The 27,757-nt window shown below is 41.0% G+C and overlaps 1 protein-coding gene across 2 annotated transcripts in view; it reads right to left on the bottom strand.

Annotated features, from left to right (window-relative positions):
- The window catches only part of KIF13B (kinesin family member 13B), a 216,027-nt gene that overhangs the window by 30,315 nt on the left and 157,955 nt on the right, over positions 1 to 27,757 (bottom strand). The window contains exons 29-35 of one of the 2 annotated variants that reach the window (XM_070734859.1): positions 16,965 to 17,020; positions 14,303 to 14,427; positions 13,191 to 13,367; positions 10,386 to 10,478; positions 6,641 to 6,793; positions 3,793 to 3,870; positions 2,776 to 2,829 (exon numbers count right to left, since the gene is read on the bottom strand). In XM_070734859.1, the coding sequence (XP_070590960.1) occupies positions 2,776 to 2,829; positions 3,793 to 3,870; positions 6,641 to 6,793; positions 10,386 to 10,478; positions 13,191 to 13,367; positions 14,303 to 14,427; positions 16,965 to 17,020 (736 nt within the window). The remainder of the gene's footprint in view (positions 1 to 2,775; positions 2,830 to 3,792; positions 3,871 to 6,640; positions 6,794 to 10,385; positions 10,479 to 13,190; positions 13,368 to 14,302; positions 14,428 to 16,964; positions 17,021 to 27,757) is intronic. The other variant, XM_070734861.1, reaches the window with a different exon arrangement.

The raw sequence follows: 27,757 nt of genomic DNA, 5'->3' as shown, positions 1-27,757 counted from the left end.
TAGCCATAAATTAGGAAAGTTATAATCATTACAACAGTTTTTTCCCGAACGCCATCACTCTACTAAACAAATAATTCCCTCAACACTGTCAGACTTTCTACTAAATCTGCACTTCTATTCTACTAGTTTTCCTCATCATTCCTTTCACCCATTCCCTCCCATGTTGACTGTATGACTGTAACTTGTTGCTTATATCCTAAGATTTTTATTAATATTGCTTCTTCATTGCTTATTTGACCCCTATGACAATCATTAAGTGTTGTACCACATGATTCTTGACAAATGTATATTTTATTTTATGTACGCTGAGAGCATATGCACCAAGACAAATTCCTTGTGCACTTGGCCAATAAAAATTCTATTCTATTCTAGTCATACTTTTTTTTTTTTTTAAGCTACCCTTAAAAAAAGAAAAAAGAGGAAGGGGAAAAAAAGAAATTAAAACAGAAATGAAATAGGTTGGCAAATGTGTAAATCATTGAGTGTTTAAGACGATATATAATTGTAACTATGAAAGACGATACAGTATATATATATATGTTTGTATAGGTCGTTTTTTGTTCTGTGATATTTATGTATTTTTTTCTTAATGTAAATAATTAATAAAATGGGGGGGTTTTTTTAAGCAGAAATGAAACAAGGCTTTGCTGATGTGGAGGCCTGGAGTGGTGGCATCTGGTTGAGGCTGCTGAAGGGCCCAGGCCTCTACTTAAGCCCAGTCTTGGTGATGCTGCTGCACTAGGGAGCCTAAATTAGGGAGGACATAGGCAGATGTGGGAAGCTGAAGTTTTTATTATTATTTATTTTTAATTTTCATACTTTTCACCCTTAACCCTCCCCCTCCCTTCCCTCAGTTCTTTCTTATTCATAGGCCCAGCCAGGTCAGAGTTCTAGACAATTTCTTCTTTATGTCTTCATTGGCCTTATCCCTTTCCACCCATGCAAAATAAAGTTTCCATTTTTTTCTTATCCTTTCAGCTTTTTCATCCCATGAACAGTTCAGTGAGATAATATGAGTTATTTCTAGGGCTGAAGTTGAGGCTTGGAACCGTAATAGCGGGCTGAGAGTGCTGAGAGACCCAGACCTCTCACTTAGGCCCTGATACAGGCCTGGTGCTGCTGTCAACGAGTGTCGCATTGCAAGACTAGTAGGCTGAGGTTGCTACAGTTTTGCATCACACTGCACCACACACAAACATATACACACCCCGGCTTGTGCATGGCTTGTGTGTGTGGCCTACACCTGGGCTCCCATTCCCTGACGCACATGCCAGGCAGGGAGGTTCCACTCCTGGTGTTACCGGTGCACTGCGTCTCGGGCATGCATGTATGCGTGCGTCCGAGCGAGACTTTGCTTTTGCGCATGCGCGGGAAGCAAAATCTCATGAGGGGATGCGCATGAGATTTGGCGATTTTTTTGCTCCTGTGCATGTGCAGAAGCAAAATCTCACTCTGATGCGTGTGCGCCACAGACATGGAGCTGCGCACACAGCTCAATTTTCGCTACTGGTACAATGATGTCGATCGTACTGGTAGGAACCCGCTACTGGAACATCCTTACATTCCTCTGAAAAACCTATGTGACCACTTAATGACTACAACTGGAAGTACCGGGACTGCAGTTGTTGAGCAATCAACTTTGCTCAATGGCCGAGATTCTGGACTCAATTTTCTGGTTGTAAATTGAGATTATACTACCTGCACAGTATTCCCTCAATTTTCACGGGTTCGAACTTCGTGAAAAGCCTATAACATGGTTTTTCAAAAAACTATTAATTAAAAAATACTTCGCGGTTTTTCCCCCTATACCGCGGTTTTTCCCGCCTGATGACATCATACGTCATCGCCAAACTTTCACCTGAATTTAGAGCTCTTGGTAGTGCTGTGGTTAGAATGCAGTACTGAAGGCTACTGATCACTGACTGTTCGGAACTCACAAGGCACAAGGTTGACTCAGCCTTCCCTCCTTCTGAGGCGGGAAAAATGAGGTTTAGAGTCAGTATATTGTTGGGGGCAATATGCTGACTCTAAACCACTTAGAGAGAGCTGTAAAGCACTCTGAATTGGTACAGTATAGAAGTCTAAGTGGTATTGCTATTGCTATTCTGTGTGTCTGCATGCACATTTGTGCGTCTTCCTTTTTGTGGGGGGTACAATCAATTTAAATTCAAAATCTCAGAGTATAGGCAAATAAATAACAAAAAAAATAATTATTGTTAATAAATAATTATGTTTATAAATATCAGGATCACTAAGGGTCTTATTCAATGGTGAGTACCAGTAATAATGGTGAGTAAATGGTTGTTAAGGGAATGGGAAATGGTAATTTAGGGGTTTAAAGTGTTAAGGGAAGGCTTATGATACTGTCCATAGCCAAAAATGGTGTATTTACTTCCGCCTCTCTACTTCGCGGAAATTCGACTTTCGCGGGTAGACTCGGAACGCATCCCCCGTGAAAATCGAGGGAACACTGTATACCTAAATTAATGCCATATAACACAATTAATTGATATATTATAGTTTTGATTCTTAAGAGTGCTTCAGGTATAAAAACACAGACTGAAAATAAATTATGTATTTTAACAACCACATCCCATATTGGGTCATATATCTTAGTTAAAACAAACACCTCAGCTCAGAACTAATAATAGTTAAAAAAAATAAGTAAACCACTTTTCAAAATCAATTTTCCCAAATAGTTAAATTCTTATTTTTCTGAAAAAGTGCAACCTCTTAAACACAATAAAGAAATTTACTAACAAACTGAATGCTTACTTTGTAAGAAGCAAGGCTGTATGATGGATTTAGATCTTGGCGGCTACTCGAGAGCTAAAAGAGTAACAATAAAATTGTGACTTTCAAACGGAGTCTTTAGTCTGTAAGACTTACAGCAAACATAGAGGCCAACAACCAATGAAGGGAAACCAAAATTTTTACTACCACTCTGTGGGCGTGGCTTATGCAGGACGCCCTGCATTTTCTTTCAACATCTTTCAGTGCAAACTGGATGCTCTGGGGTGGAGCTCCATTTTTGCTACCCCACTGTGTTCCCCCCCGGTCCGGGCAGTAGCCCACCCCTGCCAACAACACACCAGAAGGTAAAGATTTAGATTTATTATTAGAGTTGGAAGGGACCTTGTAGGTCATCTAGACCAACCCACTACTCAAGCAGGAGTTCCTACACCATTTGAGACAGATGGCAGTTCAGTCTCTCCTTGAAGGTCGCAAGTGTTGGGGCTTTCACAATCTCCACTAGCAAGCTGTTCTATTGGTTGATCACCCTCACCGTCAAAAAGTTTCTCCTCACTTCCAGGTTGAATCTCTCCTTAGTCAGCTTCCATCCTTTTGGTTTGCTGGTGCCATAAAGAACAACCTGGCCTCTCTGTAGCATCCCCTCAAGCATTGGAACACTGCTGTCATGTGGTCCTTCTCTCTGGCCAAGCTCAATTCCTGCAACCGCTCTATATAATGTTTTATTTTCCAGACCCTTTATCATCCTGGTTGCCCTCTTCTGCACTTTCTCTAGAGCTTCAATTGTCTTTTTTGTAGTGTGGTGACCAAAAAGATATTTTTTGGTCACCACGCTACAATACATACATATTGTACCGTAATATTATTAATATTAAATACATAGATACTTGCTATGCCTTCAGTGGGACCCCAATATGGTGTTACCAGATGGATAAATGCTCCTTATTTTCCTACAAACTTATTGTAGAACCACTCTTTTCTTTTCTCACCCTCTTCCAACTATGTTTTGGGAGGAATTCAGCTCCAGTATTATATACTCACTCGATTGACGTTTGGTGAACTAAGACTCTTCCGAGAAAGTTTTCCCTTTCCTGTTAACTGTTCCTTGACAGAAACCTCCTGCAAGGAAGAAACAGATCATTTTTTTTCGAATATTAATTGACAAATAAAAGAAAGTTTGAACTGAACCAAGGCCAAGGAATATTAGGCACTACTGTAGGAACCATTGAAAACATTTATGCAAGTGAGTGTTGCTGGCTTGGAATTATGGAAAATGTAGTTCAATATATCTCGCTGGAGACAACTAAGACATAGAAACATAGAAACATAGAAGTATGACGGCAGAAAAAGACCTCATGGTCCATCTAGTCTGCCCTTATACTATTTTCTGTATTTTATCTTAGGATGGATATATGTTTATCCCAGGCATGTTTAAATTCAGTTACTGTGGATTTATCTACCACGTCTGCTGGAAGTTTGTTCCAAGGATCTACTACTCTTTCAGTAAAATAATATTTTCTCATGTTGCTTTTGATCTTTTCCCCAACTAACTTCAGATTGTGTCCCCTTGTTCTTGTGTTCACTTTCCTATTAAAAACACTTCCCTCCTGGATCTTATTTAACCCTTTAATATATTTAAATGTTAAATATATGTAATGTAATCAGAGACATGTATGTAATCAGAGACTGGAACAAACTGTCATATAAATGCAGTCTAAGACTGCGTGCAGAGCTCCTTGGATAACAACACGAATCCAACTTTGGAATAAGACAACATTGAACCCATCCCAAAAACAATACACTCATTTTTCCAAAAATTAAATTACAATAATGATCTAGTCATTATGTTACAATGATAATATAGTCTGATAATGATTGCTTCCCCTTCCCTACAAATATTGAAAATGCCCCTCTGCTAATGGTTAACCCATTTCTGGGATAAAAGTGCAACTGACCCCTGTCCCTCCTGTTTCAAAGCTGTTTCAAAGTTATTACTCTAAAATTTTACAAATAGAAAAAAAATACAATGTGAAAGAGCCACTCCTTCTCAATGTTAGCACTTTCTCAACAAAATTCTACCTGTCTATGAATATAATTCTCATTTATTATTGATTAAACCAATGAAAGTATTACTTATAGACAGACTTATTTTATTTAGATTACCCTTTGTTTGAATACAGTGAGGCTGCCCCCTACTCTATTTTCTTTGGAAATTGCCCTATTGTTGTTCTATTTTCTTGCTGTTGTTCTATTTTCTTTGGAAGCGAGATATAACCCAAGTAAAATTTAAAATTTAAACATCATTTGGTTCATCAGCTTAGGAAACCACTTTAATTTTTAGGCCTTTAACAATAAAGTTAGAATAGATGTTACAGTTCCACGTCTTAAAGCTGGTGTATGGCTCCAGAAGCCTTCAGGATCATACATTTGAAATACAGCACTATGTATTACTACTTTAAAAAAAATAAAATAAATCCTAAAATCACAAGAGTTATAGCTAGAGTTGGAACATAAAGAGCCAACCCCTTCTTTTTATGGCTAATCTTCAATGACTGCCAGTATCAGCCAACAGTTTCCTGGGATTTTTAGATGGGAAACAGATGAAACCTGCAGGACAAGCCTTGGAATAGGCAATGCCCTATCAGCCTTGCTCATTTATGATGTGGTTTAATGCACTTTGTTACTGAACTGTACCCCAAAAATGGCACTGCATCCTATAGCCTAAGAAAGGTTTCTGTTAGTACAGGGTACATGGTTGTTAGGGATTGCCATTGTAACCTGCATATTGTACACTTGTACCAAACTTGTACATAAAGAGTTAATGTGCACTTAAAGAGTTAACTTGTACTTGAAGAGTTAATATTCAAGGCTGTTTCGTCACTTCCTCATTGAAGCTATAAAAGCTCATTATTCTGCTCAGTCATTTTTTTTCCACTTTGCCTGTGAGAGGGGGAGTTGTGTTTATGCTTTGTGCGTATCTTCTTGTATAAGCTTAGTGCTTATTATCTTCTTGTATAAGCTTCGTACTTATTATCTATATTGTATTTTGCTTTGTGCTTCTAATCTTGTAATTACAAATAATGCCCATGTAACACCAACACTCCGGAGTCTGCATTGGTTGCCGATCAGTTTCCGGTCACAATTCAAAGTGTTGGTCATCACCTATAAAGCCCTTCATGGCACCGGACCAGGGTATCTACAAGACCGCCTTCTGCCGCACGAATCCCAGCGACCGGTTAGGACCCACAGAGTGGGCCTCCTCCGGGTCCCGTCAACAAAACAATGTCATTTGGCGGGGCCCAGGGGAAAAGCCTTCTCTGTGGCGGCTCCGGCCCTCTGGAACCAACTCCCCCCGGAGATTAGAATTGCCCCCACCCTCCTTGCCTTTCGTAAGCTCCTTAAAACCCACCTCTGCCATCAAGCATGGGGGAACTGAGATATTCTTTCCCCCTAGGCCTTTACAATTCATGCATGGTATGTTTGCACGTATGGATGTTTGGTTTTACAATAAGGGTTTTTAGTTGTTTTAGTATTGGATTTACATGCTGTTTTTTGTTACTGTTGTTAGCCGCCCGGAGTCTACGGAGAGGGGTGGCATACAAATCCAATAAATGAATGAATGAATGAATGAATGAATGAATAAATAAATAAATAAATAAATAAATTGCTCAGTGCTTATTATCCTGTATTTGCTTCGTGCTTATTCTGGATTGTTTATATTTTGTTTATATGTAAATAATACTTATTTAACTGTGTCTTGGCTTTATCACACATCCACGCTCTGTTAAAATTCTCTGCTCGGTGATGTCGAAGGTTCCATAGCCTAGCTATACCGAGACTTGCCAACAGTTTCCACACCTTGTAATACTTTCCCGTACAATTAACTAACCTGGCGTAACCGATCAAGGGTAAGGATGTTTTCTACGGCCAACACACTTCGAAGGTATTTTTCTATATGGACTTCCGAAGCAGCAGAAGCTGCATCTTCAACATTGGCCGCCATTCTTGCTAAGGCCTCACGTTCCTCTGCCCCCTGAGCCTCCTAAAAGAGAAAACCTCTCAAGTTAGCAAACCCATTGGCACATAAAAAATAAAAGAAACATGGTTGCAGGAGACTTAACATGATGAGCTATATTTGTGAGGGCAAGTTTTGAACCAGCGGGGAGCATAAATCCCTTCAAAGGTATCTCTGTATATGGATGAAGAAATATTGTCTCATTTTCTCTTTGTCTTTTCTCGTAGACAGACACAATCCAACATACACAAAATTAGCACATCTCAGGCAGTCTAAAGCCTGAATTTAAATAAGGTGCTTTTCAATAGTCAATAGTCATTCAACTACTGAAAGTTCTTCAGGTTTAGAGATGATGGATAAGAAAAAGACATATTGGGCTGACCGGCTTGGGGACACTACTCATCAGCCCCTGCCTATGGATGAATATATGTTGAATGGAAAGTATGCTGGGGGACTGGAAATGACTGTTTTTAAATTAAATTGGGGTTTTAGACTGTTTGTTTTTAGTTATTGTTGGATTTCAGAATTATATTGTTTTTTCACATACTTTAAGCCACCCTGAGGCATCAGAGAGGGGCGGGGTACAAATCCACTAACTAACTAACTAACTAACTAACTAACTAACTAACTAACTATCTAGCTAACTAACTAACTAACTATTAATAAAATGGGAAAATAGAAGCATATATATATACATACATACATACATACATACATACATACATACATACATACATACACACATAGTCACCCAATCTATTTGCTACATTCAAACCAAATCTCCACCCCCACACTATATACTAGGAAGAAATGACAGTTGCAAACATTCCATTTTACAACAACACGAAGCTTGGAACTTCAGCCTGATGACCATCATCAGGCTGAAGTTTTAAGCTTCGTGTTGCTGTAAATATGGAATGTTTGTAACTGCCATTTCTTCCTTATATATAGTGTTGGGGGTGGAGATTTGGTTTGAATGTAGCAAATAGATTGGGTGACTATGTTTTAGTGATATGATTGGTTGGTGGAATCACACTTACTTGAAAGATTGATATGGTGATTATTCTGATATGTTTTTTTGTTTAAGGCTGGTTTCCAAATCTCTGGTAGGAGGGACGTATCATCTCTTTTATTCATGCATAGGGGGCGTTTCTCAATCTCTATAGCTTCTCTAATAATTCTTCTGTATAAATTTTCTGTTTTGGAAAGTAATTTAGTTTTTTCAAAGTCAATTTCGTGCCCTGTTTTTTTAATGTGCTGGACAAGGGAGGAAGTCTTTTCTTCTTTTTTAACTGCATTCACATGTTCTGCAATGCGTTGGTTCACTCTTCGATTGGTTTGTCCAATGTATGTGGCTGCACATGTTTTGCAAGGGATTTCATGTGCAGCCACATACATTGGACAAACCAATCGAAGAGTGAGCCAACGCATTGCAGAACATGTGAATGCAGTTAAAAAAGAAGAAAAGACTTCCTCCCTTGTCCAGCACATTAAAAAAACAGGGCACGAAATTGACTTTGAAAAAACTAAATTACTTTCCAAAACAGAAAATTTATACAGAAGAATTACTAGAGAAGCTATAGAGATTGAGAAACGCCCCCTATGCATGAATAAAAGAGATGATACATCCCGCCTACCAGAGATTTGGAAACCAGCCTTAAACAAAAAAACATATCAGAATAATCACCATATCAATCTTTCAAGTAAGTGTGATTCCACCAACCAATCAAATCACTAAAACATAGTCACCCAATCTATTTGCTACATTCAAACCAAATCTCCACCCCCAACACTATATATAAGGAAGAAATGGCAGTTACAAACATTCCATATTTACAGCAACACGAAGCTTAAAACTTCAGCCTGATGATGGTGAATGTGATTTCACCGAAACGTCGCATAGACATGCAAAATATTACACAGGGCAAAACCCGAACTCAGAACAATCTACATACATATACCCATGAAAATCTACGAAAACACACACACACACACACATATATATATATATACACACACATACATATACATACACACACACACACACACACACATATATATATGTCAAATGTTTTTTTTAGCTGTATGTTTTTTTTATGTCGGATCACCCTGTTATATTGAAGGATATATATATATATATATATATATATATATATATATATATATATATATATATATATATATATATATATGTCGCATGTTTTTTTGCTGAATTTGAAAATTAAGGGAGACTAGGATAGATCTATTTCGGCCTTATTTTGGCCTCATCAGCTAGCCATACCCACTGGGACTTGAACCTGCAACCTTTGCCTTCTAAGGCAGAGAGTTATCCTCTAGCCTACAGTATCCAATCCATGAGAACCTGTGGCCTACAGATTAAATCTACTGCCTTACAGGCAGACTGCCCAGGTTCAAATCCCAGTAAGGGTATGGCTAACTGATAAGAGCTAAATAGCTTGAAATATATCTATACTAGTCTCCCTTCATTTTCATTATCAGCAAAAATACGTTACATAGATTCATACATACATATGTACACACACACACACACACACACACACACACACACACACACCCTATACCCTGTTTCCCCCAAAATAAGACATCCCCTGATAATAAGCCCAATTGGACTTTTGAGTGCATGGCAATAAGGCCAAGCGCTTATTTCAAAATTCAAAAAAATATAAGGCAAGGTCTTATTTTTGGGGAAACAAGGGTAAAATAAGTTAAGGCTAGTAGATGGGAATTTAGGATTAGGAAATGTAATTGTATTCTTAACATTTATAGTGTGTTAAAGTATATTGTGAATTTAAAATATTAATGATTGGAAATTGTGGGGGTTGTGGGGACACTCCTGGGATTGATTAATAATATTTGGTATTATTAGTAATCCTACACATTTGGAATGTTGAAGTTATGGAGGAATAATGAATAATTTTTAAAATATTAAATAATAGTATTCAGTAGGGGATAACAAATACATCATCATCACCATCATAACTACAACAACAACAACGAGTTGGAAAGGACCTTGGAGGTCTTCTAGTTCAACCCCCTGCTTAGGCAGGAAACCCTACACTACTTCAGACAGATGGTTATCCAACATCTTCTTTAAAATGTCCGGTATTGGAACATTCACAACTTCTGGAGGCAAGCTGTTCCACTGATTAATTGTTCTAACTGTCAGGAAATTTCTCCTTAGTTCTAAGTTACTTCTCTCCTTGATTAGTTTCCACCCATTGCTACTTGTTCTATCCTCAGGTGCTTTGGAGAATAGGTTGACTCCTTCTTCTTTGTGGCCACCCCAGAGATATTGGAACACTGATATCACGTCTCCCCTGCTCCTACTTTTCATTAAACTAGCCATGCTCAGTTCCTGCAACCGTTCTTTACATGGCACAAAGAACTGTTATTTATATTTAAATGAATTAATGGGAAAATGATAAAGAATTATGAAAAGAGAATAGCATTGTTGAACTTGGAAGATTTAGACTAGACATATTGATTTGTATTATTATTGTTAGAGTTGCTTTAGAAAAAAAGACCAGCAAAAGAAATTGGCTTGTATTTGCGTGGTACATTTAAAAACAACATTACTTGAATTTCCCATAATATTCACCTCTGGGATGTTTGAAACAATTTCAAAAGTGATTCCACAGCCAGGGACAGAACTCCGGTAAGACATTCTTCTCAGGAAACTCTGAGCAAAACCCTAGAGATAAAAAAGAGACCTTGTAGTTTCATATAAGTCAATACTAAAAACAGATATTTCTTTTTCAGTAAGGTTAAACCAATACTCATATCAGCAGCAGATTATTTAGCATGATAGAAAAGCAAACAGCAACAGATTAACCAAAGAAAATTAAAAAAATAGAGCCATTTAATTTTTGGAAACCCCATTTGTGTGGTGGACAATATTCCCTTGGCCATCTCCATGCTGTATATGTTGATAAAGCAACCTCCTTTGTACCCAATTGAAGACATTATTTTGACAACCACTCTATCAAAATCCCCTTATGGGGGTAATTCACACATTGTGAAATGATTCCAGTTTTGGAACCCTTTAATATTCCCCCCCCACAGTGTAGAAAGATTTCGGGATCTCGTTGGGTTCAAGTAGGCTTGTGTCCCATTAAAGAAAGGTAGAGAGGGGTCAAACATTGCTTGGGTTCCTAGGAAGTAAATACGTGAATTGATTCCAAATTCTTTATGCTTGATGCTTGAATCAAGGTGACCACTTAACTGTCATGCTGAGTATCCCCCCTCCTTTTTTTTCTATGCATGTGCATATTTACTTGTGAGCTTGGAATTACTGGTGCTTTGCATTGCCAACAATCCTGATTTCTGAATCCCAGGCCACTGGGATCATTACAAACAATGATTTAAGAGGATCAGTGACATTGTTTATTCTGACAGGAAGGTTCATGAGGTTAAAATCTTGACTTCTGAATTAATGCAGAGATGAGTCATCCAAAGTTGCTAGGTGTCTGGAAGGTTATTGATACAGTTTTTGTAATGCATGTTTTGGGTTGTGTATTGACAATAGACAGAACAGCTAAATAATCCCAGAGAGTTTAGCAAGCTGCATAGAAAATACATTTCTAGAGAATTTATGCTAATGGCTGTAATGAACTACATCAACTGAGCATTTTTGGCATTGGCTATCCATGGTCAATGACAGAGAGCATGCTTTGAAACTTTGATCTCCAACATCTCCAATAAAGTGAACTCTAGAAGCTGCCCCACATTTGAAATTTTAGAAAACTGCTGCCAAAGATCTAAAACAATATATGACACCTCTTTCAATTATGGAAGGGCTGTGTGGACAAACCCATGTGAGACCCTTTTCTGGATTCTTTTTTAGATTAATCTCAGATAGTTTATCACATGAATACCTTGTTGTGAGGCCAAACAAATATAAGCTATCTCAAGCTTGTAAGAAATTGGTTGGGTATCCAATTTTAATAGGCCAAGGAGAATATGACTGAGCATCCTAGAATCATCACCCAATTTTACTTCGTTTTCTGAAAAGATCTTCTCTCACTTGGGTACTCACCAGATGTGGGACTCAATCCCCAGTTGGCATTACTATTGCTGAGAATATTGGAAAATGAGGTCCACACATCTGGAGTTTGGAAATGACTATCTTATGCCATTATAATTTACGTGCTGCAATAAACCAGCAAGACTGGGTCTCTGGGAAATGTTTACACAACTGTGTCTCTTGAATGTGTTTAAGCATCTTCTTTCTATTGTCTCACCCTCCCTCAGAACTGAGCTGTTGGAGAGCAAGGCAGAAACAAGCGAGGCAGATAAAGCACAAACCAAGAATCCAACAACATCATCAGTAACATTTCAACACACAGCAAAAACAAAGTTTCTATTTACAAATGTCACCAAACAATATTGACTACGTGGGTTGATGAGAGATGGGACAATCTGCTGGCAGCATAGATTTGCTGAAGCGTGTTTTGCTAACATGCAGAAGAGCTCATTAAGGTACAACCTATCAAATACTGCCTATAAAAGTCACTATGAGATGAACTATCTATTTCAGCAGTAAACAATGCTGACAACATGAATGATCTTCAATACTTCAGCTTCTTGCACGCACAGAAGCCATACAGAAAAAAAATTGCTGGTTGCAAAAGTGATAATATTACTACCCTTGTGGAACCTCTATGCAGCATTCTAGCAACTGCCATGGAGTCAGGAGCAAGGAACAATGAAAGAAAAGGGAAAAAACAGTCAATTAGATAAGGAGATCTGGCTACAGAGAACACCCCAGACCAGACTAAAGTCTAAAACTGCTCAATAGATGGAAAAATACTGTGAATTCCAATCATACAGAATGCAGCACTTCTTCTACGAAGGTTTGAGTACAAACAATTGGAGCCTAACTGATAAATCCCAAAATCTATTTAAACTTTCACAGAAGATCTTCTGATGAAAGAAAGCTGGGTAGTGTTGGTGGTTGTTGTTTCTTGTTGTTGTTACTGAATACTTTATGTTAGACTATTGATGACCGGGAGATCATTAACGAGATCGGTCAATGAATAGGCATAGCAACTAAGTTAGCTAAACATATCTGAGTCTGTGCAGGGAACTGAAACTGAAGCTGTTATTCTTAACAAACTTATCTTTTCTTTTATGTACACTGAGAGCATATGCACCAAGACAAATTCCTTGTTTGTCCAATAAAAATTGTATTCTATTCTTTTCTGTTCTGTTCTATTCATCAGCAGCAAAAGGATAGCAAAGTGTAAGAGAAAAGGGGAAACAGGATAGGGAGAAGCCATTCCATTCTATATATTTTAACTTGGGATTTAAATGATCTATCTGGCTAGTAGTTATTGGAAGACCAAATGGCTGGCTAGATGGATTTTTGGCTTCATCCAGACAGGTAATGGTTTTGACAGCGTACCTGTTTGCCATAAACATTGACGCAGATCCGCTTACGAAGGACAAGCTGCATTTCTGCTGGATGGCTGAGCTGCACTGCAACTCTCACAATCAGGAAGACTCTCTGTTCAGCCATTGTTCCTCTGCTAAGCTGTGCACAGTTGTGAACTGTGGAATCCCAGGAAGCTTCAGCTTTCACCTGCAAAATCATCCAGAAAAAAAGAAAGGTGGATTATAGCTAGGCTAAAATTACAACATTAGATGATGTTTCACTCTGTCACTCTGAGTATCAATTCAAACTTAGTGGGCAACTCACATAGTAAAGCTGTGCTTTATTTTGTTTTCCAAAAAGAGGACACCCCACATATCTACAACAATTCATTGTGTTTACCTATGGAACCTATCAGTATACAGTGGTACCTCGTGATACGAACCCCTCGAGATATGAACATCTCGAGATATGAACCCGGGGTTCGGAAATTTTTTGCCTCTTGTTACGAACTTTTTCCGGCTTACGAACCCATCGCAGATCGCAAAATGACGCTCCGCTGGGCGCTGCCGCCTGGCTGTCACCTTTTAAAACAGCTGGGGGGCTTCTCGGCATTCTCCCGAACACCGAACCCGGAAGTTCGGCAAAAGTTCGGGTTCAGGTTTGGGTTCCGGAGGCCGCCGAGAAGTGCCCGGCTGCTTCAGAAGGTTACAGCCGGGCGCCGCCACCCGGTGGAGCGCCGTTTTTGCAATCAGCAGCGGCATTTTCGGCCGATCTGGAGACTGAAATGGAGGTGGGGAATCCCAATAGGGAATTCCATGGGCGGAGCTTTGACGTCACGAAGACGTCCTTCCTGGTCATAAGTAAGTAAGTAAGTAAGTAAGTAAGTAAGTAAGTAAGTAAGTAAGTAAGTAAGTAAGTAAGTTAGTTGACTATCACAGTAAGAAATAACCACACAAGATATTTGCCTCTTTCCCTTTAACTTTCAGATGATAAATCATACTTTCAAACTCGCTCCAAAATACATTAGTAGAGTGGCAGCCATTAAAACCAAAGGATCATGCCATGATTTCCCAGGGCTGTTGTAACATCCCCCATTAGCAGCAAGAGAGCCTTCCAGCTCCAACGCTTGGGTACTGCCTTACCTCACTCTCGAGGTGCTTTATAATCTGTAACTCAAAGAATTCATCTTCGTCTTCAGCACTAAGGGTAGCATCCCAGCCACCAGCTTCTGGCTCATCGAGATTATCCTGAGAGCTGAAGTCATCGGCTGTAAATGGGGGGACAGAGAAAGAGAGCTTCCGTAAGCAATTGCTGTGCACAATGTAATTTTTAGATTTTTTTTTACAAAGGTTTGAACACCATGGCTGTGCAAGTTGTTTGGGTTCAGTTTCCCAAAGTTGCTTCAAAGCACATAGGAGCTCAAGTGACATTTGACCATAATGGAGCCTGCCTATTACAGTTATGCGTCAAAACAAACTGATTTTACATTTTTGTTTGTGGATGTTAAGCTAACATTGAGGCCATTAAGTGAACCAATAGTCCGCTTTGGGCATGATTTTGCTAAAAATCAGAAGTGCCGGTTTTCAGCAAAACCCATTGTAATATTATGATCACATGACCACGAGACTGCTGCTTAAATGCCCAAAGTTTGGTCATGTATCCTGAGAAGGGAGCATGACCATCTGAACTTCAAATGTGGTTTGTAAATCCCTTTTATCTAATTCAGCAGTGTCAAACTAATTTTCGCTGAGAGCTGCAACAGGGTTATGTTTGATCATGGGGGGCGGGAGTGGGTGTGGCCAGCTCAACATCACTTGTACTGGGGGTGCCTGTGATGTCCCGAGGGCTCTGACAGAGAAACTGAGCTCCTGAGCTCCATTTTGGGCTGCAATGGTCTCCTGCAACCTGCTGCCGGCAAAAACGGAGCTCGAGAGGGCTGTCCGTGCAATCTCCATTTTTGCTGGCAGAAGCACCACGGACCAGTCCTGTTTCGAGGGTGGCCCCACAGGCCAGATCTAAGCATCCTATGGAATGGATTTGGTCCCTGGGCCTTGAGTTTGACCCCAATCTACTTGGTTGTAAATTCAAATTGTCACGAAGCAACTTGTTTTTTCTTGAGATCTATTTGCTTTTGTCTAAAGCTACATTTTTCAACTTTGGCAGTTTTTCAGATTGCTGGGCTGGGAAATTCTGGGAGTTGAGGTCTACACATCTGAAAGCTGCCAAGGCTGAGAAACACTGATCTAAAGCAAGTTTATCTTAACTTATGATTGCACAACTATGATGATTAAACTCTTATGTTGCACAATTACTAACTCTGAGTTCCCATGATAGAAACATAGAAACATAGAAGTCTGACGGCAGAAAAAGACCTCATGGTCCATCTAGTCTGCCCTTATACTATTTTCTGTATTTTATCTTAGGATGGATATATGTTTATCCCAGGCATGTTTAAATTCAGTTACTGTGGATTTATCTACCACGTCTGCTGGAAGTTTGTTCCAAGGATCTACTACTCTTTCAGTAAAATAATATTTTCTCATGTTGCTTTTGATCTTTCTCCCAGCTAACTTCAGATTGTGTCCCCTTGTTCTTGTGTTCACTTTCCTATTAAAAACACTTCCCTCCTGGACCTTATTTAACCATTTAACATATTTAAATGTTTCGATCATGTCCCCCCTTTTCCTTCTGTCCTCCAGACTATACAGATTGAGTTCATTAAGTCTTTCCTGATACGTTTTATGCTTAAGACCTTCCACCATTCTTGTAGCCCGTCTTTGGATCCGTTCAATTTTGTCAATATCTTTTTGTAGGTGAGGTCTCCAGAACTGAACACAGTATTCAAAATGTGGTCTCACCAGCATTCTATATAGCGGGATCATAACACAGAACTGCCAATACAATACTCAGATTGAGGATTCCTTTTCCCCAAGTGCATTATTTTACATTTGGAAACATTAAACTGCAGTTTCCATTGCTTTGACCATTTATCTAGTAAAGCTAAATCATTTACCATATTACAGACGCCTCCAGGAATATCAACCCTATTGCACACTTTAGAGTCATCGGCAAAAAGGCAAACCTTCCCTACCAAACCTTCCCTTATGTCACTCACAAACACATTAAAAAGAATAGGACCCAGAACAGACCCAGAACAGATGAGGATACTTTGTATGTAAGCATCCTACTTTAATTACTATTTTGTTTCAAAGAAATAAAAGAAATACCAGCACACCATAAGTGATTGAGCTATCATTTAAACTATTACTTCAAACAGGATACATATACCAAATTGGCCATATGAGTTTCAACCTGGCCTCCATTAGTTTGTAAGTTGAACAAACAAACTGATTAACCAAAATGGATAAAAAAAGGTATTTTCTCCCTTATCCAATCCTCATAAGGAGATACATGTAGAGCTTCCACTGTGAAGTAAGAAATCGGTGTGGCTGCTCCAACAGGATGTTTTCGCCCAGAAGACGAAGATTTTTATGGTTAGAGTAAAATGGACGACTGCAGTCCCAAAGCGTAAACATAGGGCACAACTTAGTCTACATCTCTTATAGCCTCCAAAATCTTTTCAAGTTGAAAAGGCAACGTTGCAATGAACAGAGCAAATGCTTTTGTTTTGGGGAAGGGAAATAAAGGAGAAGAAAAGGAAGAACTCACGGATGACAAGATCTATGGAGCTGTTTTTCACCCATCGAAATCTACTCAATAATATCCCTTTTATATTCCCTTTCTTGAAATTCACCTGCCTTCATAAGGCTCTTATCTCACATTGTTCACCATGGTGAAACTTACCATTTAAATCAAGGAAAATGACTGGAATGTGTGTCTCCATACCAGGCACAGGTGTCCTAAAAGAAAACAAAAGCCACAGACAAGACTGGCATATCAATGCAGGAGAACGTTAATGCAGGACATGTTCTTGGTGATGCACAGCCATTGCATATTACATTCAGTACCCATGCAACTCTAGGACAAGGCAATGATAACCTTGGTGAATGTAGCTTTAGCTTAATTTTTTTCCCCCTTGCAGATGTAAAGGACAATCAGTAAATTTCAGGGCTGGTGTTCAGTCATGGCAGAATTCTCAACAGCAAGAGAACAAATACACATGTCTATCTCAAATAACATAGAAACATAGAAGACTGACGGCAGAAAAATCCATGATCCATCTAGTCTGCCCTTATACTATTTTCTGTATTTTATCTTAGGATGTATATATGTTTATCCCAGGCATGTTTAAATTCAGTTACTGTGGATTTATCTACCACGTCTGCTGGAAGTTTGTTCCAAGGATCTACTACTCTTTCAGTAAAATAATATTTTCTCATGTTGCTTTTGATCTTTCCCCCAACTAACCTCAGATTGTGTCCCCTTGTTCTTGTGTTCACTTTCCTATTAAAAACACTTCCCTCCTGGACCTTATTTAACCCGTTAACATATTTAAATGTTTCGATCATGTCCCCCCTTTTCCTTCTGTCCTCCAGACTATACAGATTGAGTTCATTAAGTCTTTCCTGATACATTTTATGCTTAAGTCCTTCCACCATTCTTGTAGCCCGTCTTTGGACCCGTTCAATTTTGTCAATATCTTTTTGTAGGTGAGGTCTCCAGAACTGAACACAGTATTCCAAATGTGGTCTCACCAGCATTTTATATAGCGGGATCATAATCTCCCTCTTCCTGCTTGTTATACCTCTAGCTATGCAGCCAAGCATCCTACTTGCTTTCCCTACTGCCTGACTGCACTGTTCACCCATTTTGAGACTGTCAGAAATCACTACCCCTAAATGCTTTTCTTCTGAAGTTTTTTCTAACACAGAACTGCCAATACAATACTCAGATTGAGGATTCCTTTTCCCCAAGTGCATTATTTTACATTTGGAAACATTAAACTGCAGTTTCCATTGCTTTGACCATTTATCTAGTAAAGCTAAATCATTTACCATATTACAGACACCTCCAGGAATATCAACCCTGGAGGCGTATGTAATATCAAATAACTGGATTTTCTTATGTGCTGTAATTTATGTAGTTAGTTAAGTGCAAAGACACACGTCTGCCAGGAAAGGGAGGATCAGAGCTTTGAGGAAGCTAGCCTGTTTGTGCCCAATCAGCAAACCAGTCCAGCCAGCCCACCAACCCAACCAGCCAGCCACCCACAGACCAGAAGAAATGTAGTTGAAGTCTTCAATGAAACACAGCAGCAGTAGGAAGTTGTGGAAAAATATATTTACTTCTTTATAATATCTCCGAGACAGTCTCCTGCCGCACGAATCCCAGCAGCCGATTAGGTCCCACACAGTGGGCCTTCTCCGGGTCCCGTCGACCAAACAATGTCGTTTGGCAGGACCCAGGGGAAGAGCCTTCTCTGTGGCGGCCCCGGCCCTCTGGAATCAACTTCCTCTAGAGATTCGAATAGCCCCCACCCTCCTCGCCTTCCGTAAAATGCTCAAGACCCACTTTTTTTGCCAGGCGTGGGGATAATTACCATCTTTCCCCCTTTTTATTATATTTTTGGCCTTACTGCATGATAGATTAGGTTGAATGTGTGTGACTGCATAGCTAGGGGTTTTATTATGTTATTAATGTTTTTTAAATGGATCTAATTTTTTATTGTTAGATTTGTAATGTATTGTATTACTGCTATGCTGTGAGCCGCCGCCCGAGTCTTCAGAGAGGGGCGGCATACAAATATAATAAACTATAACTAACTAACTAACTAACTAACTATACTACTACTACTACTACTGTCTATACTATACATACAATAAACTGGTATCTTACTAGTACCTTGCTACAACTATCTTAGTTCAATAACTTACAGGAACCAACATTTACAGCGTTACATCTTCTTCAAAGCATACTTCCACGAACAGCAACAGCACACAGCTAACAGCGAACAGACAGAGAACTCTTGCCTAGTTAAATGCTTTTCACATAATTGCTACGTTGCTGCATGCTCAACTGCCCCTGAATAGCTCAGCATTCTTACCTGAGGCCTACTTTCTGCATTATGATATTACCTGGGGATTTTTAATTTCTGACAGGGAGAACAAATAACTAGGTCTCCTAGTTTTCATGGACAGTGTTAGGGTTGCAATGGATGCCCTAATTAAATCGTGATCCTTGAACCAAGCTTCCAAACAGTTAAATTGGGGTTTAAAAAAAACTTTAAAAATTTGGGTAGTACCAAATATACTGTCAGGCCGAAGCCTTCATATGGAGTTAGAGTTCAGCCTGACACAACAGAAGGGGGGATGGGAGGGGCAGTGAGTAGTCAGAGAGGAAAGTTACTAGACACCACCAAAGATTCCTTTCTCTGAGCCAAGGTCACTGTTTGTTCTGCCTCAACTGAAGAGGAGAGGAAGTTGATAAGCCCCTGCACACGGACTGGTTCTCGTGATGAACTTGTGGGTGTGGGGATGTAAGATGAACCTTAACCTAGGTGGGATTCTGGGAACTATTCAGAATCAGAATGACAATGGCGTACCAACATGGTTCTGTTAATAAACGAAGCTCTTATTGAGAGAAGTGAACTGGGACTTGGTTTATTTCTCAGGTGCTATTTGGAACACTGACATATACATTACTAAGAGGAAGAGGGGGGAAATTTGAAATTGGATTTGTTTGTTTGTTTTTTTCTTTTAGTTTTTAGTATTAATAGGATATAGGGGTATTTAGCTTTTAATAAAATGTATAAAGGGAGGATGAAGGCACTTTGGCTGAGTGTTTAATAAGTTCAGTTTGCCGATCAGTTTCTGGTCACAATTCAAAATGTTGGTTATGACCTATAAAACCCTACATGGCATCGGACCAGAATATCTCCGGGATCACCTTCTGCCGCATGAATCCCAGCGGCCGATTAGGTCCCACAGAGTTGGCCTTCTCCAGGTCCCATCGACTAAACAATGTCGGCTGGCGGGACCCAGGGGAAGAACCTTCTCTGTGGCGGCCCCGGCCCTCTGGAATCAACTCCCTCCAGAGATTCGAACAGCCCCCACCCTCCTTGCCTTCCGTAAAATGTTGAAGACCCACCTTTGTCGCCAGGCGTGGGGATAATTACCACCCTTTCCCCCCCTTTTTTGTTATGTTTTCAGCCTTACTGTAGGATGGATTAGGTTGAATGTGTATGATTGTACAGTTAGGGATTTTACTATGTTATTAATGTTTTTAAAATTTATTTAATTTTTTTACTATTGGATTTGTAATGCATTGTATCACTGTTATGTTGTGAGCCGCCCCGAGTCTTCGGAGAGGGGCGGCATACAAATCTAATAAATAATAATAATAATAATAAATAAATAAAGTTAGAACTATTGTTTCTACTAAATATCTGAAGAAATATTAATGATGAAATTTAATTCTATGACAATTGGTTCAACTGGATGACAAAACTAGGGGGAAAGAATGAAATACAGTATTTACCAACAAAATATTTTTGTTTTATTGTACTAAAATAGGAGGTGTACTGCATTGATTAATGTCTGTGGAGAGAGGAAAAAAAAATCTATCCCCCACCCCCAAAAAAAGAAATCCAATCATTTATTAGGAGCTCCATGTTGGCATGTACCCAAATGAAGTCAACTCTGATTCTAACTATGATTTACTTCCCTAATCATGACCTGTTTCCGCTTCTCCCCCAGGATGTTTCATCATCACATTCTCCAAGGGAGAAATTTCATAGGCTGTAGAGATCACTCCCCTCCAGCCGCTGTGGGGTAACCCTGGGATACTCTATGTGTAACATGTGATATCTGAAATTGCATATAAATCAGGGGTCACCAACCTGTGGGCCATGGACTATTGCATAGGTGTCGCCACAAGCATTGCAGCCCCACTCACACAAGCAATGGGTGAATCCTGCGCCTCTCACAAAACCATCCCTCTTTCCCACTCCCCCCACTCTGGACCACCAACCAGGAAAGGTTGGAGAACCCGGATAAGACGGAGTGGCTGTGGGTTTTGCCTCCCAAGGACAATTCCATCTGTCCTTCCATTACCCTGGGGGGGGGAATTATTGACCCCCTCGGAGAGGGTCCGCAACTTGGCCGTCCTCCTCAATCCACAGCTCACATTAGAGAACCATCTTTCAGCTGTGGCGAGGGGGGCATTTGCCCAGGTTCGCCTGGTGCACCAGTTGCGGCCCTATTTGGACCGGGACTCACTGCTCACAGTCACTCATGCCCTCATCACCTCGAGGTTCGACTACTGTAATGCTCTCTACATGGGGCTACCTTTGAAAAGTGTTCGGAAACTCCAGATCGTGCAGAATGCAGCTGCGAGAGCAGTCATGGGCATGTTTCATGGGTATGCCCATGTTTCACCAACACTCCGCAGTCTGCATTGGTTGCCGATCAATTTCCGGTCACAATTCAAAGTGTTGGTTATGACCTTTAAAGCCCTTCATGGCACTGGACCAGAATATCTCTGAGACCGTCTGCTGCCGCACGAATCCCAGCGACCGATTAGGTTCCACAGAGTGGGCCTTCTCCGGGTCCCGTCAACTAAACAATGTCGGTTGGCGGGCCCCAGGGGAAGAGCCTTCTCTGTGGCGGCCCCGGCCCTCTGGAACTAACTCCCCCCGGAGATTAGAACTGCCCCTACTCTCCTTGCCTTCCGTAAGCTCCTTAAGACCCACCTTTGTCGTCAGGCATGGGGGAACTGAGACATCTCCCCCGGGCATATACAATTTATGAATGGTATGTCTGGATGTATGTTTGTTTAGAAAATGGGGGTTTTAAAATATTTTTTAAACAGTAATTTAGATTTGTTGTAAATTGTTTTCAGTTTGTTGTGAGCCGCCCCGAGTCTGCGGAGAGGGGTGGCATACAAATATAAATAAATAAATAAATAAATAAATAAATAAATAAATAAATAAATAAATAAATAAATAAATAAATAAACAAACAAACAAACAAACAAACTAACTAACTAACTAACTAACTCCAATCTCAAACATTTTTTTCATACCAATCATTATACAGTGATCCCCCGGTTATTGCGTCCCCGACCATTGCGAACAGGGTAATTCGCGATTTTTCAACCCGGAAGTCAAAACACCATCTGCCCATGCGTGCCCTTTTTTCTATGGGCACGCATGCGTAGATGGTGCCCGGCAGATCAGCTGCTGGGCGGCTTCCCTGGGTCTTCCCCCTCTTGCTGGCGAGAGGGCGAGCAGCGGGCATCAGCAAGGAGTTTCCCCACCGCCCACGCAAACTCCTCGCTGCCGCCCGCCCTTCGCCCGCCCACACCGTTCATTCTCGCGGCCAGAGCGAGCGCGGACAAGCTGTTCGCTGGCGCTAGCTCTCGCCCGCTAGCGAGGAGCCGCCTGCCTGCCCGCTAGCGAGGAGCCGAAGATTGGGGGCGGCGCGACGTCGCCACCGGCATGGGGGGCTTACCAGCACCCCCCGGACCCCCAACCCGGGTTTGGGGGGCTGCTAGGAAGCCCCCCATGCCGGCGGGGACGTTTTAAAACACCCGCGCCACTTTCCAATGAGTCCCGAAGACAACGCGTTTGTCTTCGGGACTCATTGGAAAGTGGCGCGGGTGTTTTAAAACATCCCCGCCGACATGAGGGGCTCACTAGCACACCCCCAAACCCGGGTTGGGGGTTCGGGGGTGTGCTAGCGAGCCTCCCATGTCGGCGGGGATGTTTTAAAACACCCGCGCGACTTTCCAATGAGTCCCGAAGACAAACGCGTTGTCTTCGGGACTCATTGGAAAGTGGCGCGGGTGTTTTAAAACATCCCCGTCGACATGAGGGGCTCGCTAGCACACCCCCAAACCCGGGTTGGGGGTTCGGGGGTGTGCTAGCGAGCCTCCCATGTCGGCGGGGATGTTTTAAAACACCCGCGCGACTTTCCAATGAGTCCCGAAGACAAACGCGTTGTCTTCGGGACTCATTGGAAAGTGGCGCGGGTGTTTTAAAACATCCCCGCCGACATGAGGGGCTCGCTAGCACACCCCCAAACCCGGGTTGGGGGTTCGGGGGTGTGCTAGCAAGCCTCCCATGTCGGCGGGGATGTTTTAAAACACCCGCGCGACTTTCCAATGAGTCCCGAAGACAAACGCGTTGTCTTCGGGACTCATTGGAAAGTGGCGCGGGTGTTTTAAAACATCCCCGCCGACATGAGGGGCTCGCTAGCACACCCCCAAACCCGGGTTGGGGGTTCGGGGGTGTGCTAGCGAGCCTCCCATGTCGGCGGGGATGTTTTAAAACACCCGCGCGACTTTCCAATGAGTCCCGAAGACAAACGCGTTGTCTTCGGGACTCATTGGAAAGTGGCGCGGGTGTTTTAAAACATCCCCGCCGACATGAGGGGCTCGCTAGCACACCCCCAAACCCCCAACCCGGGTTAGGGGAGTGCTAGCGAGCCCCCCATGTCGGCGGGGACGTTTTAAAACACCCGCGCCGCCCCCAATCTTCGGCTCCTCGCTAGCGCTGTGGAAGTAAAAACACCATCTGCACATGCGCAGATGGTGTTTTTACTTCCGCAGCGCTACTTCGCGAAAACCCGCTCGTTGCGGGGGGTCCTGGAACGGAACCCTCGCAAAGAGCGGGGGATCACTGTATATTACTCTACACATACTATAAGAAAGAGTGACTCCTTTCCCAACTCTAATACTGACAAATGACATTTCCTATGCATTTGAATGGGTCTCTTCACAGCCATAAGGACTAGAACCTTTATTTTTTTAAAAGAATACCAAGATTCTCAGGCACCCATATTCTACATTCAAGTAAAGCCTTCTGATACTTCCTTGGGGTGGCAAAGATTACAGTATATTGTATTTTCAATATTCTAAAAAGACAATTTTGCAAAAATATCTCTGTCTACTCAGGACTTATGAAATGCTGAATCCAGGTTAATCTTACATGCAATACCACAAGGAAAGGGAAGGCTTTTAAGTGAATGAGCCAGGCAATTGCTATTCATTTTTTTTCTTTTAAATCAGCTAAAGTGCAGTAGCAATAAATATTGATTCAACTCCTACAGAAGATTGTAATTAAACTTTGTTTAAAAATTCTGCTACTTTAAAGAAAGTGCACAGAGAATAAGGATTTTTCTCAAACATCCTCGGGATTATTTGTTCTTACATCTCCTATCCTCCTTCAACTCAAGCATTATTTTAAAAATCTCACATAGGGGCCATTCCAAAGGCTGTTTAGCTGCCCTGGGGCAGCTTCCAAAATACGCTTTAGATTTTCTTGCGGTACTAGAACCAAACCTGATTAACTGTGGAAACACCAAGGGGCAGACATATTTTGTGAGGGATTATGCAAACCATAGAAACATAGAAGACTGACGGCCGAAAAAGACCTCATGATCCATCTAGCCTGCCCTTATACTATTTCCTGTATTTTTATCTTAGGATGGATATATGTTTATCCCAGGCATGTTTAAATTCAGTTACTGTGGATTTATATAACATGTCTGCTGGAAGTTTGTTCCAAGGATCTACTAAATAATACTAAAATAATATTTTCTCATGTTGCTTTTGATCTTTCCCCCAACTAACTTCAGATTGTGCCCCCTTGTTCTTGTGTTCAATTTCCTATTAAAAACACTTCCCTCCTGGACCTTATTTAACCCTTTAACATATTTAAATGTTTCGATCATGTCCCCCCTTTTCCTTCTGTCCTCCAGACTATACAGATTGAGTTCATTAAGTCTTTCCTGATACGTTTTGTGCTTAAGACCTTCCACCATTCTTGTAGCCCGTCTTTGGACCCATTCAATTTTGTCAATATCTTTTTGTAGGTGAGGTCTCCAGAAATAAACACAGTATTCCAAATGTGGTCTCACCAGCGCTCTATATAGCGGGATCATAATCTCCCTCTTCCTGCTTGTTATACCTCTAGGTATGCACCCAACCATACAACTGCATTATACTGCCCTGAGATGTAATGGTCTCATATTTGGATGATTTTCAAAGAGGACAGGACAAATTTGGGGGCAGGGTAGTGTCTCCGTTACTACTAGTGGATGTCTACCTACTCATTACTCACAGCCAGTAGATTTTAAACGCCAGCTGCAAGGAAGTAACAACTCTGTCATGTTTGTGAGTTTCCTGTACACAGCTGTTTGGCCACCATGAATGCTGGACTAGATGGCCCAATAGGGCTCCTCATGTGATCCATATACAACCATTCCTATTGGTAATCCTGCTCTCTTTCAGGGTAAGTTACATTATGCAGAGCACAAAAAAAGGAATAAATATATAAAAGGTTTGAGAAAAAAGAAAAGGAAACGTAGCTAAATCTACTTCAGGCTGTTGAACTGGCGGCCCACGGGCTGGATTATTATTATTATTATTATTATTATTATTATTATTATTATTAATTAGATTTGTATGCCGCCCCTTTCTGTGGACTCGGGGCGGCTCACAACACAATAAAACAATTCATAACAAATCTAATAATATACAATTTAAAATTTAAAATAGTTAAAAAATCCAATTTTTAAGCAGACATACCTACAAGCATACCATACATAAATTATATAGGCCCGGGGGAGATGTTTCAATTCCCCCATGCCTGACAACAAAGGTGGGTTTTGAGAAGTTTACGAAAGGCAAGGAGGGTAGGGGCAGTTCTAATCTCTGGGGGGAGCTGGTTCCAGAGAGTCGGGGCCGCCACAGAGAAGGCTCTTCCCCTGGGGCCCGCCAAACGACATTGTTTAGTTGATGGGACCCGGAGAAGGCCCACTCTGTGGGACCTAATCGGTCGCTGGGATTCGTGCAGCAGAAGGCGGTCTCGGAGATATTCTGGTCCGATGCCATGAAGGGCTTTATAGGTCATAACCAACACTTTGAATTGTGCCCAGAAATTGATCGGCAACCAATGCAGACTGCGGAGTGTTGGTGTGACATGGGCATATTTGGGAAAGCCCATGATTGCTCTCGCAGCTGCATTCTGCCGATCTGAAGTTTCCGAGGACGCCCAAGTTACGGACCCTCTCTGAGGGGGTCAATAATCCCCCCCCCCCAGGATGATGGACGGACAGATGGAATTGTCCTTGGGAGGCAAAACCCACAGCCACTCCGTCTTATCCGGGTTGATGTGTCACATGCAGGCCACGCCCACCCCAGCTCCACAAAATGGCACGATATGTCATGTAACGTGATTGAGTTTGATACCCATGATCTACTTCATTATGCCTCTCCAGAGCTTTCTAGCTTATTAGCTACATCAAAGCACGACTTTCGTAATTTTCCCCTTTCTCTAGACTCTTTCACTTTTCCTTCATAGATTTGTCTTCATTCTTTCTTTCTATATATGATCAAATAAACTCACTTTATTTCTTTTGTATTGGTCATTTCCTTCTATATTCAGTCCACATTTGAGTTGGCACCTGTACATTTTTGACCCTATCTCGTGTTGTTATATCACATACACTTCTTCACATTTGTTTGTTTGTTTAATTGGATTTCTAGGCCAACCTTCTCCTATGAACTCAGGGCGTCTTACAACATGAATCAAATGCAAACACAAAGTGTGAGAAAACCAATATAATCTAAAAAAAAAAAACAATCTAAAACCTAATCTAGCAACACACATAATCCAAAAATATTCAACTGGCATTCTTTCATAGTCATTGGTCATTGGCCGGAGCATCAGGCAATGCTCAATGGCCCCAGGTCTGCCAGTAAAGATGTGTTTTTAGGGCCTTACAAAATACTCAATATACTTTGCTTTTCCTGACACAATTAACTCTCATTTTTAAATTACAAAATGGAAAGAATCTAGCTTTTATATGCAAACATTTCTCTGTCTTTCAACCAGCAATGATTCTTTGCAACAGGCCACATGTCACTAGTTGTTTGCAAGCACGTGCACACGTTGTATTTTGGTTCTCAATCTATAATATGCTATCATTTACATACATAGTACAAACACATTTAGGCCTCCAACCTGCCCTAACTTTAACATCAAGACAACCATTCCTTATATGTTAACACATTAAGCAATTAAGAAAATGTCATGGTTTCTCAGTTTTACTTCCTGCCCAACTTAAATCATTTGCTAGGCATTTCATTCATTTTTGTGCACCTTTTACTTCCCCAATATCCTACTCTTACCACTTTCAAAAACCAATCCTCTCTTTACTTCTCTACCATCTTTCAAGAGGGTAAACTTAACCTCTTTGCTTCTCATCCCATTGGCACAATGCCTACACCAGTGATGGCGAACCTTTTTTTCCTCGGGTGCCGAAAGAGCGTGGGTGTGCACTATCGTGCATGCACAAGTGCCCACACCCATAATTCAATGCCTGGAGAGCTTCCCCTGCCCCCCCAAAGGCCCTCTGAAGGCAGGAAATGGGCTGTTTCCCAACTTCTGCTGGTCCCAATTGTTAGTACAGGGTACATGTGTGTTATGGATTGCCATTATAAACTGCATATTGTAAACTGTACCAAACGTGTACTTAAAGGGTTAATGTGCACTCAAAGAGTTAACATTTATTTGAAGAGTTAATGTTCAAGGCTATGTCGTCATTGAAGCTATAAAAGCTCATGATTTTGCCCAGTCACTTCCTTGTTACTTTACTTTTGCCTGAGACGGGGGAGTCGTGTCTAAGCTCTGT

Source organism: Erythrolamprus reginae, chromosome 1 (assembly GCF_031021105.1).
Source record: "Erythrolamprus reginae isolate rEryReg1 chromosome 1, rEryReg1.hap1, whole genome shotgun sequence".
NCBI classification, from domain to species: Eukaryota; Metazoa; Chordata; class Lepidosauria; order Squamata; family Dipsadidae; genus Erythrolamprus; species Erythrolamprus reginae.
Note: the sequence above shows the minus strand (reverse complement) of the source record. Positions and strands in the feature narration are given on the sequence as shown.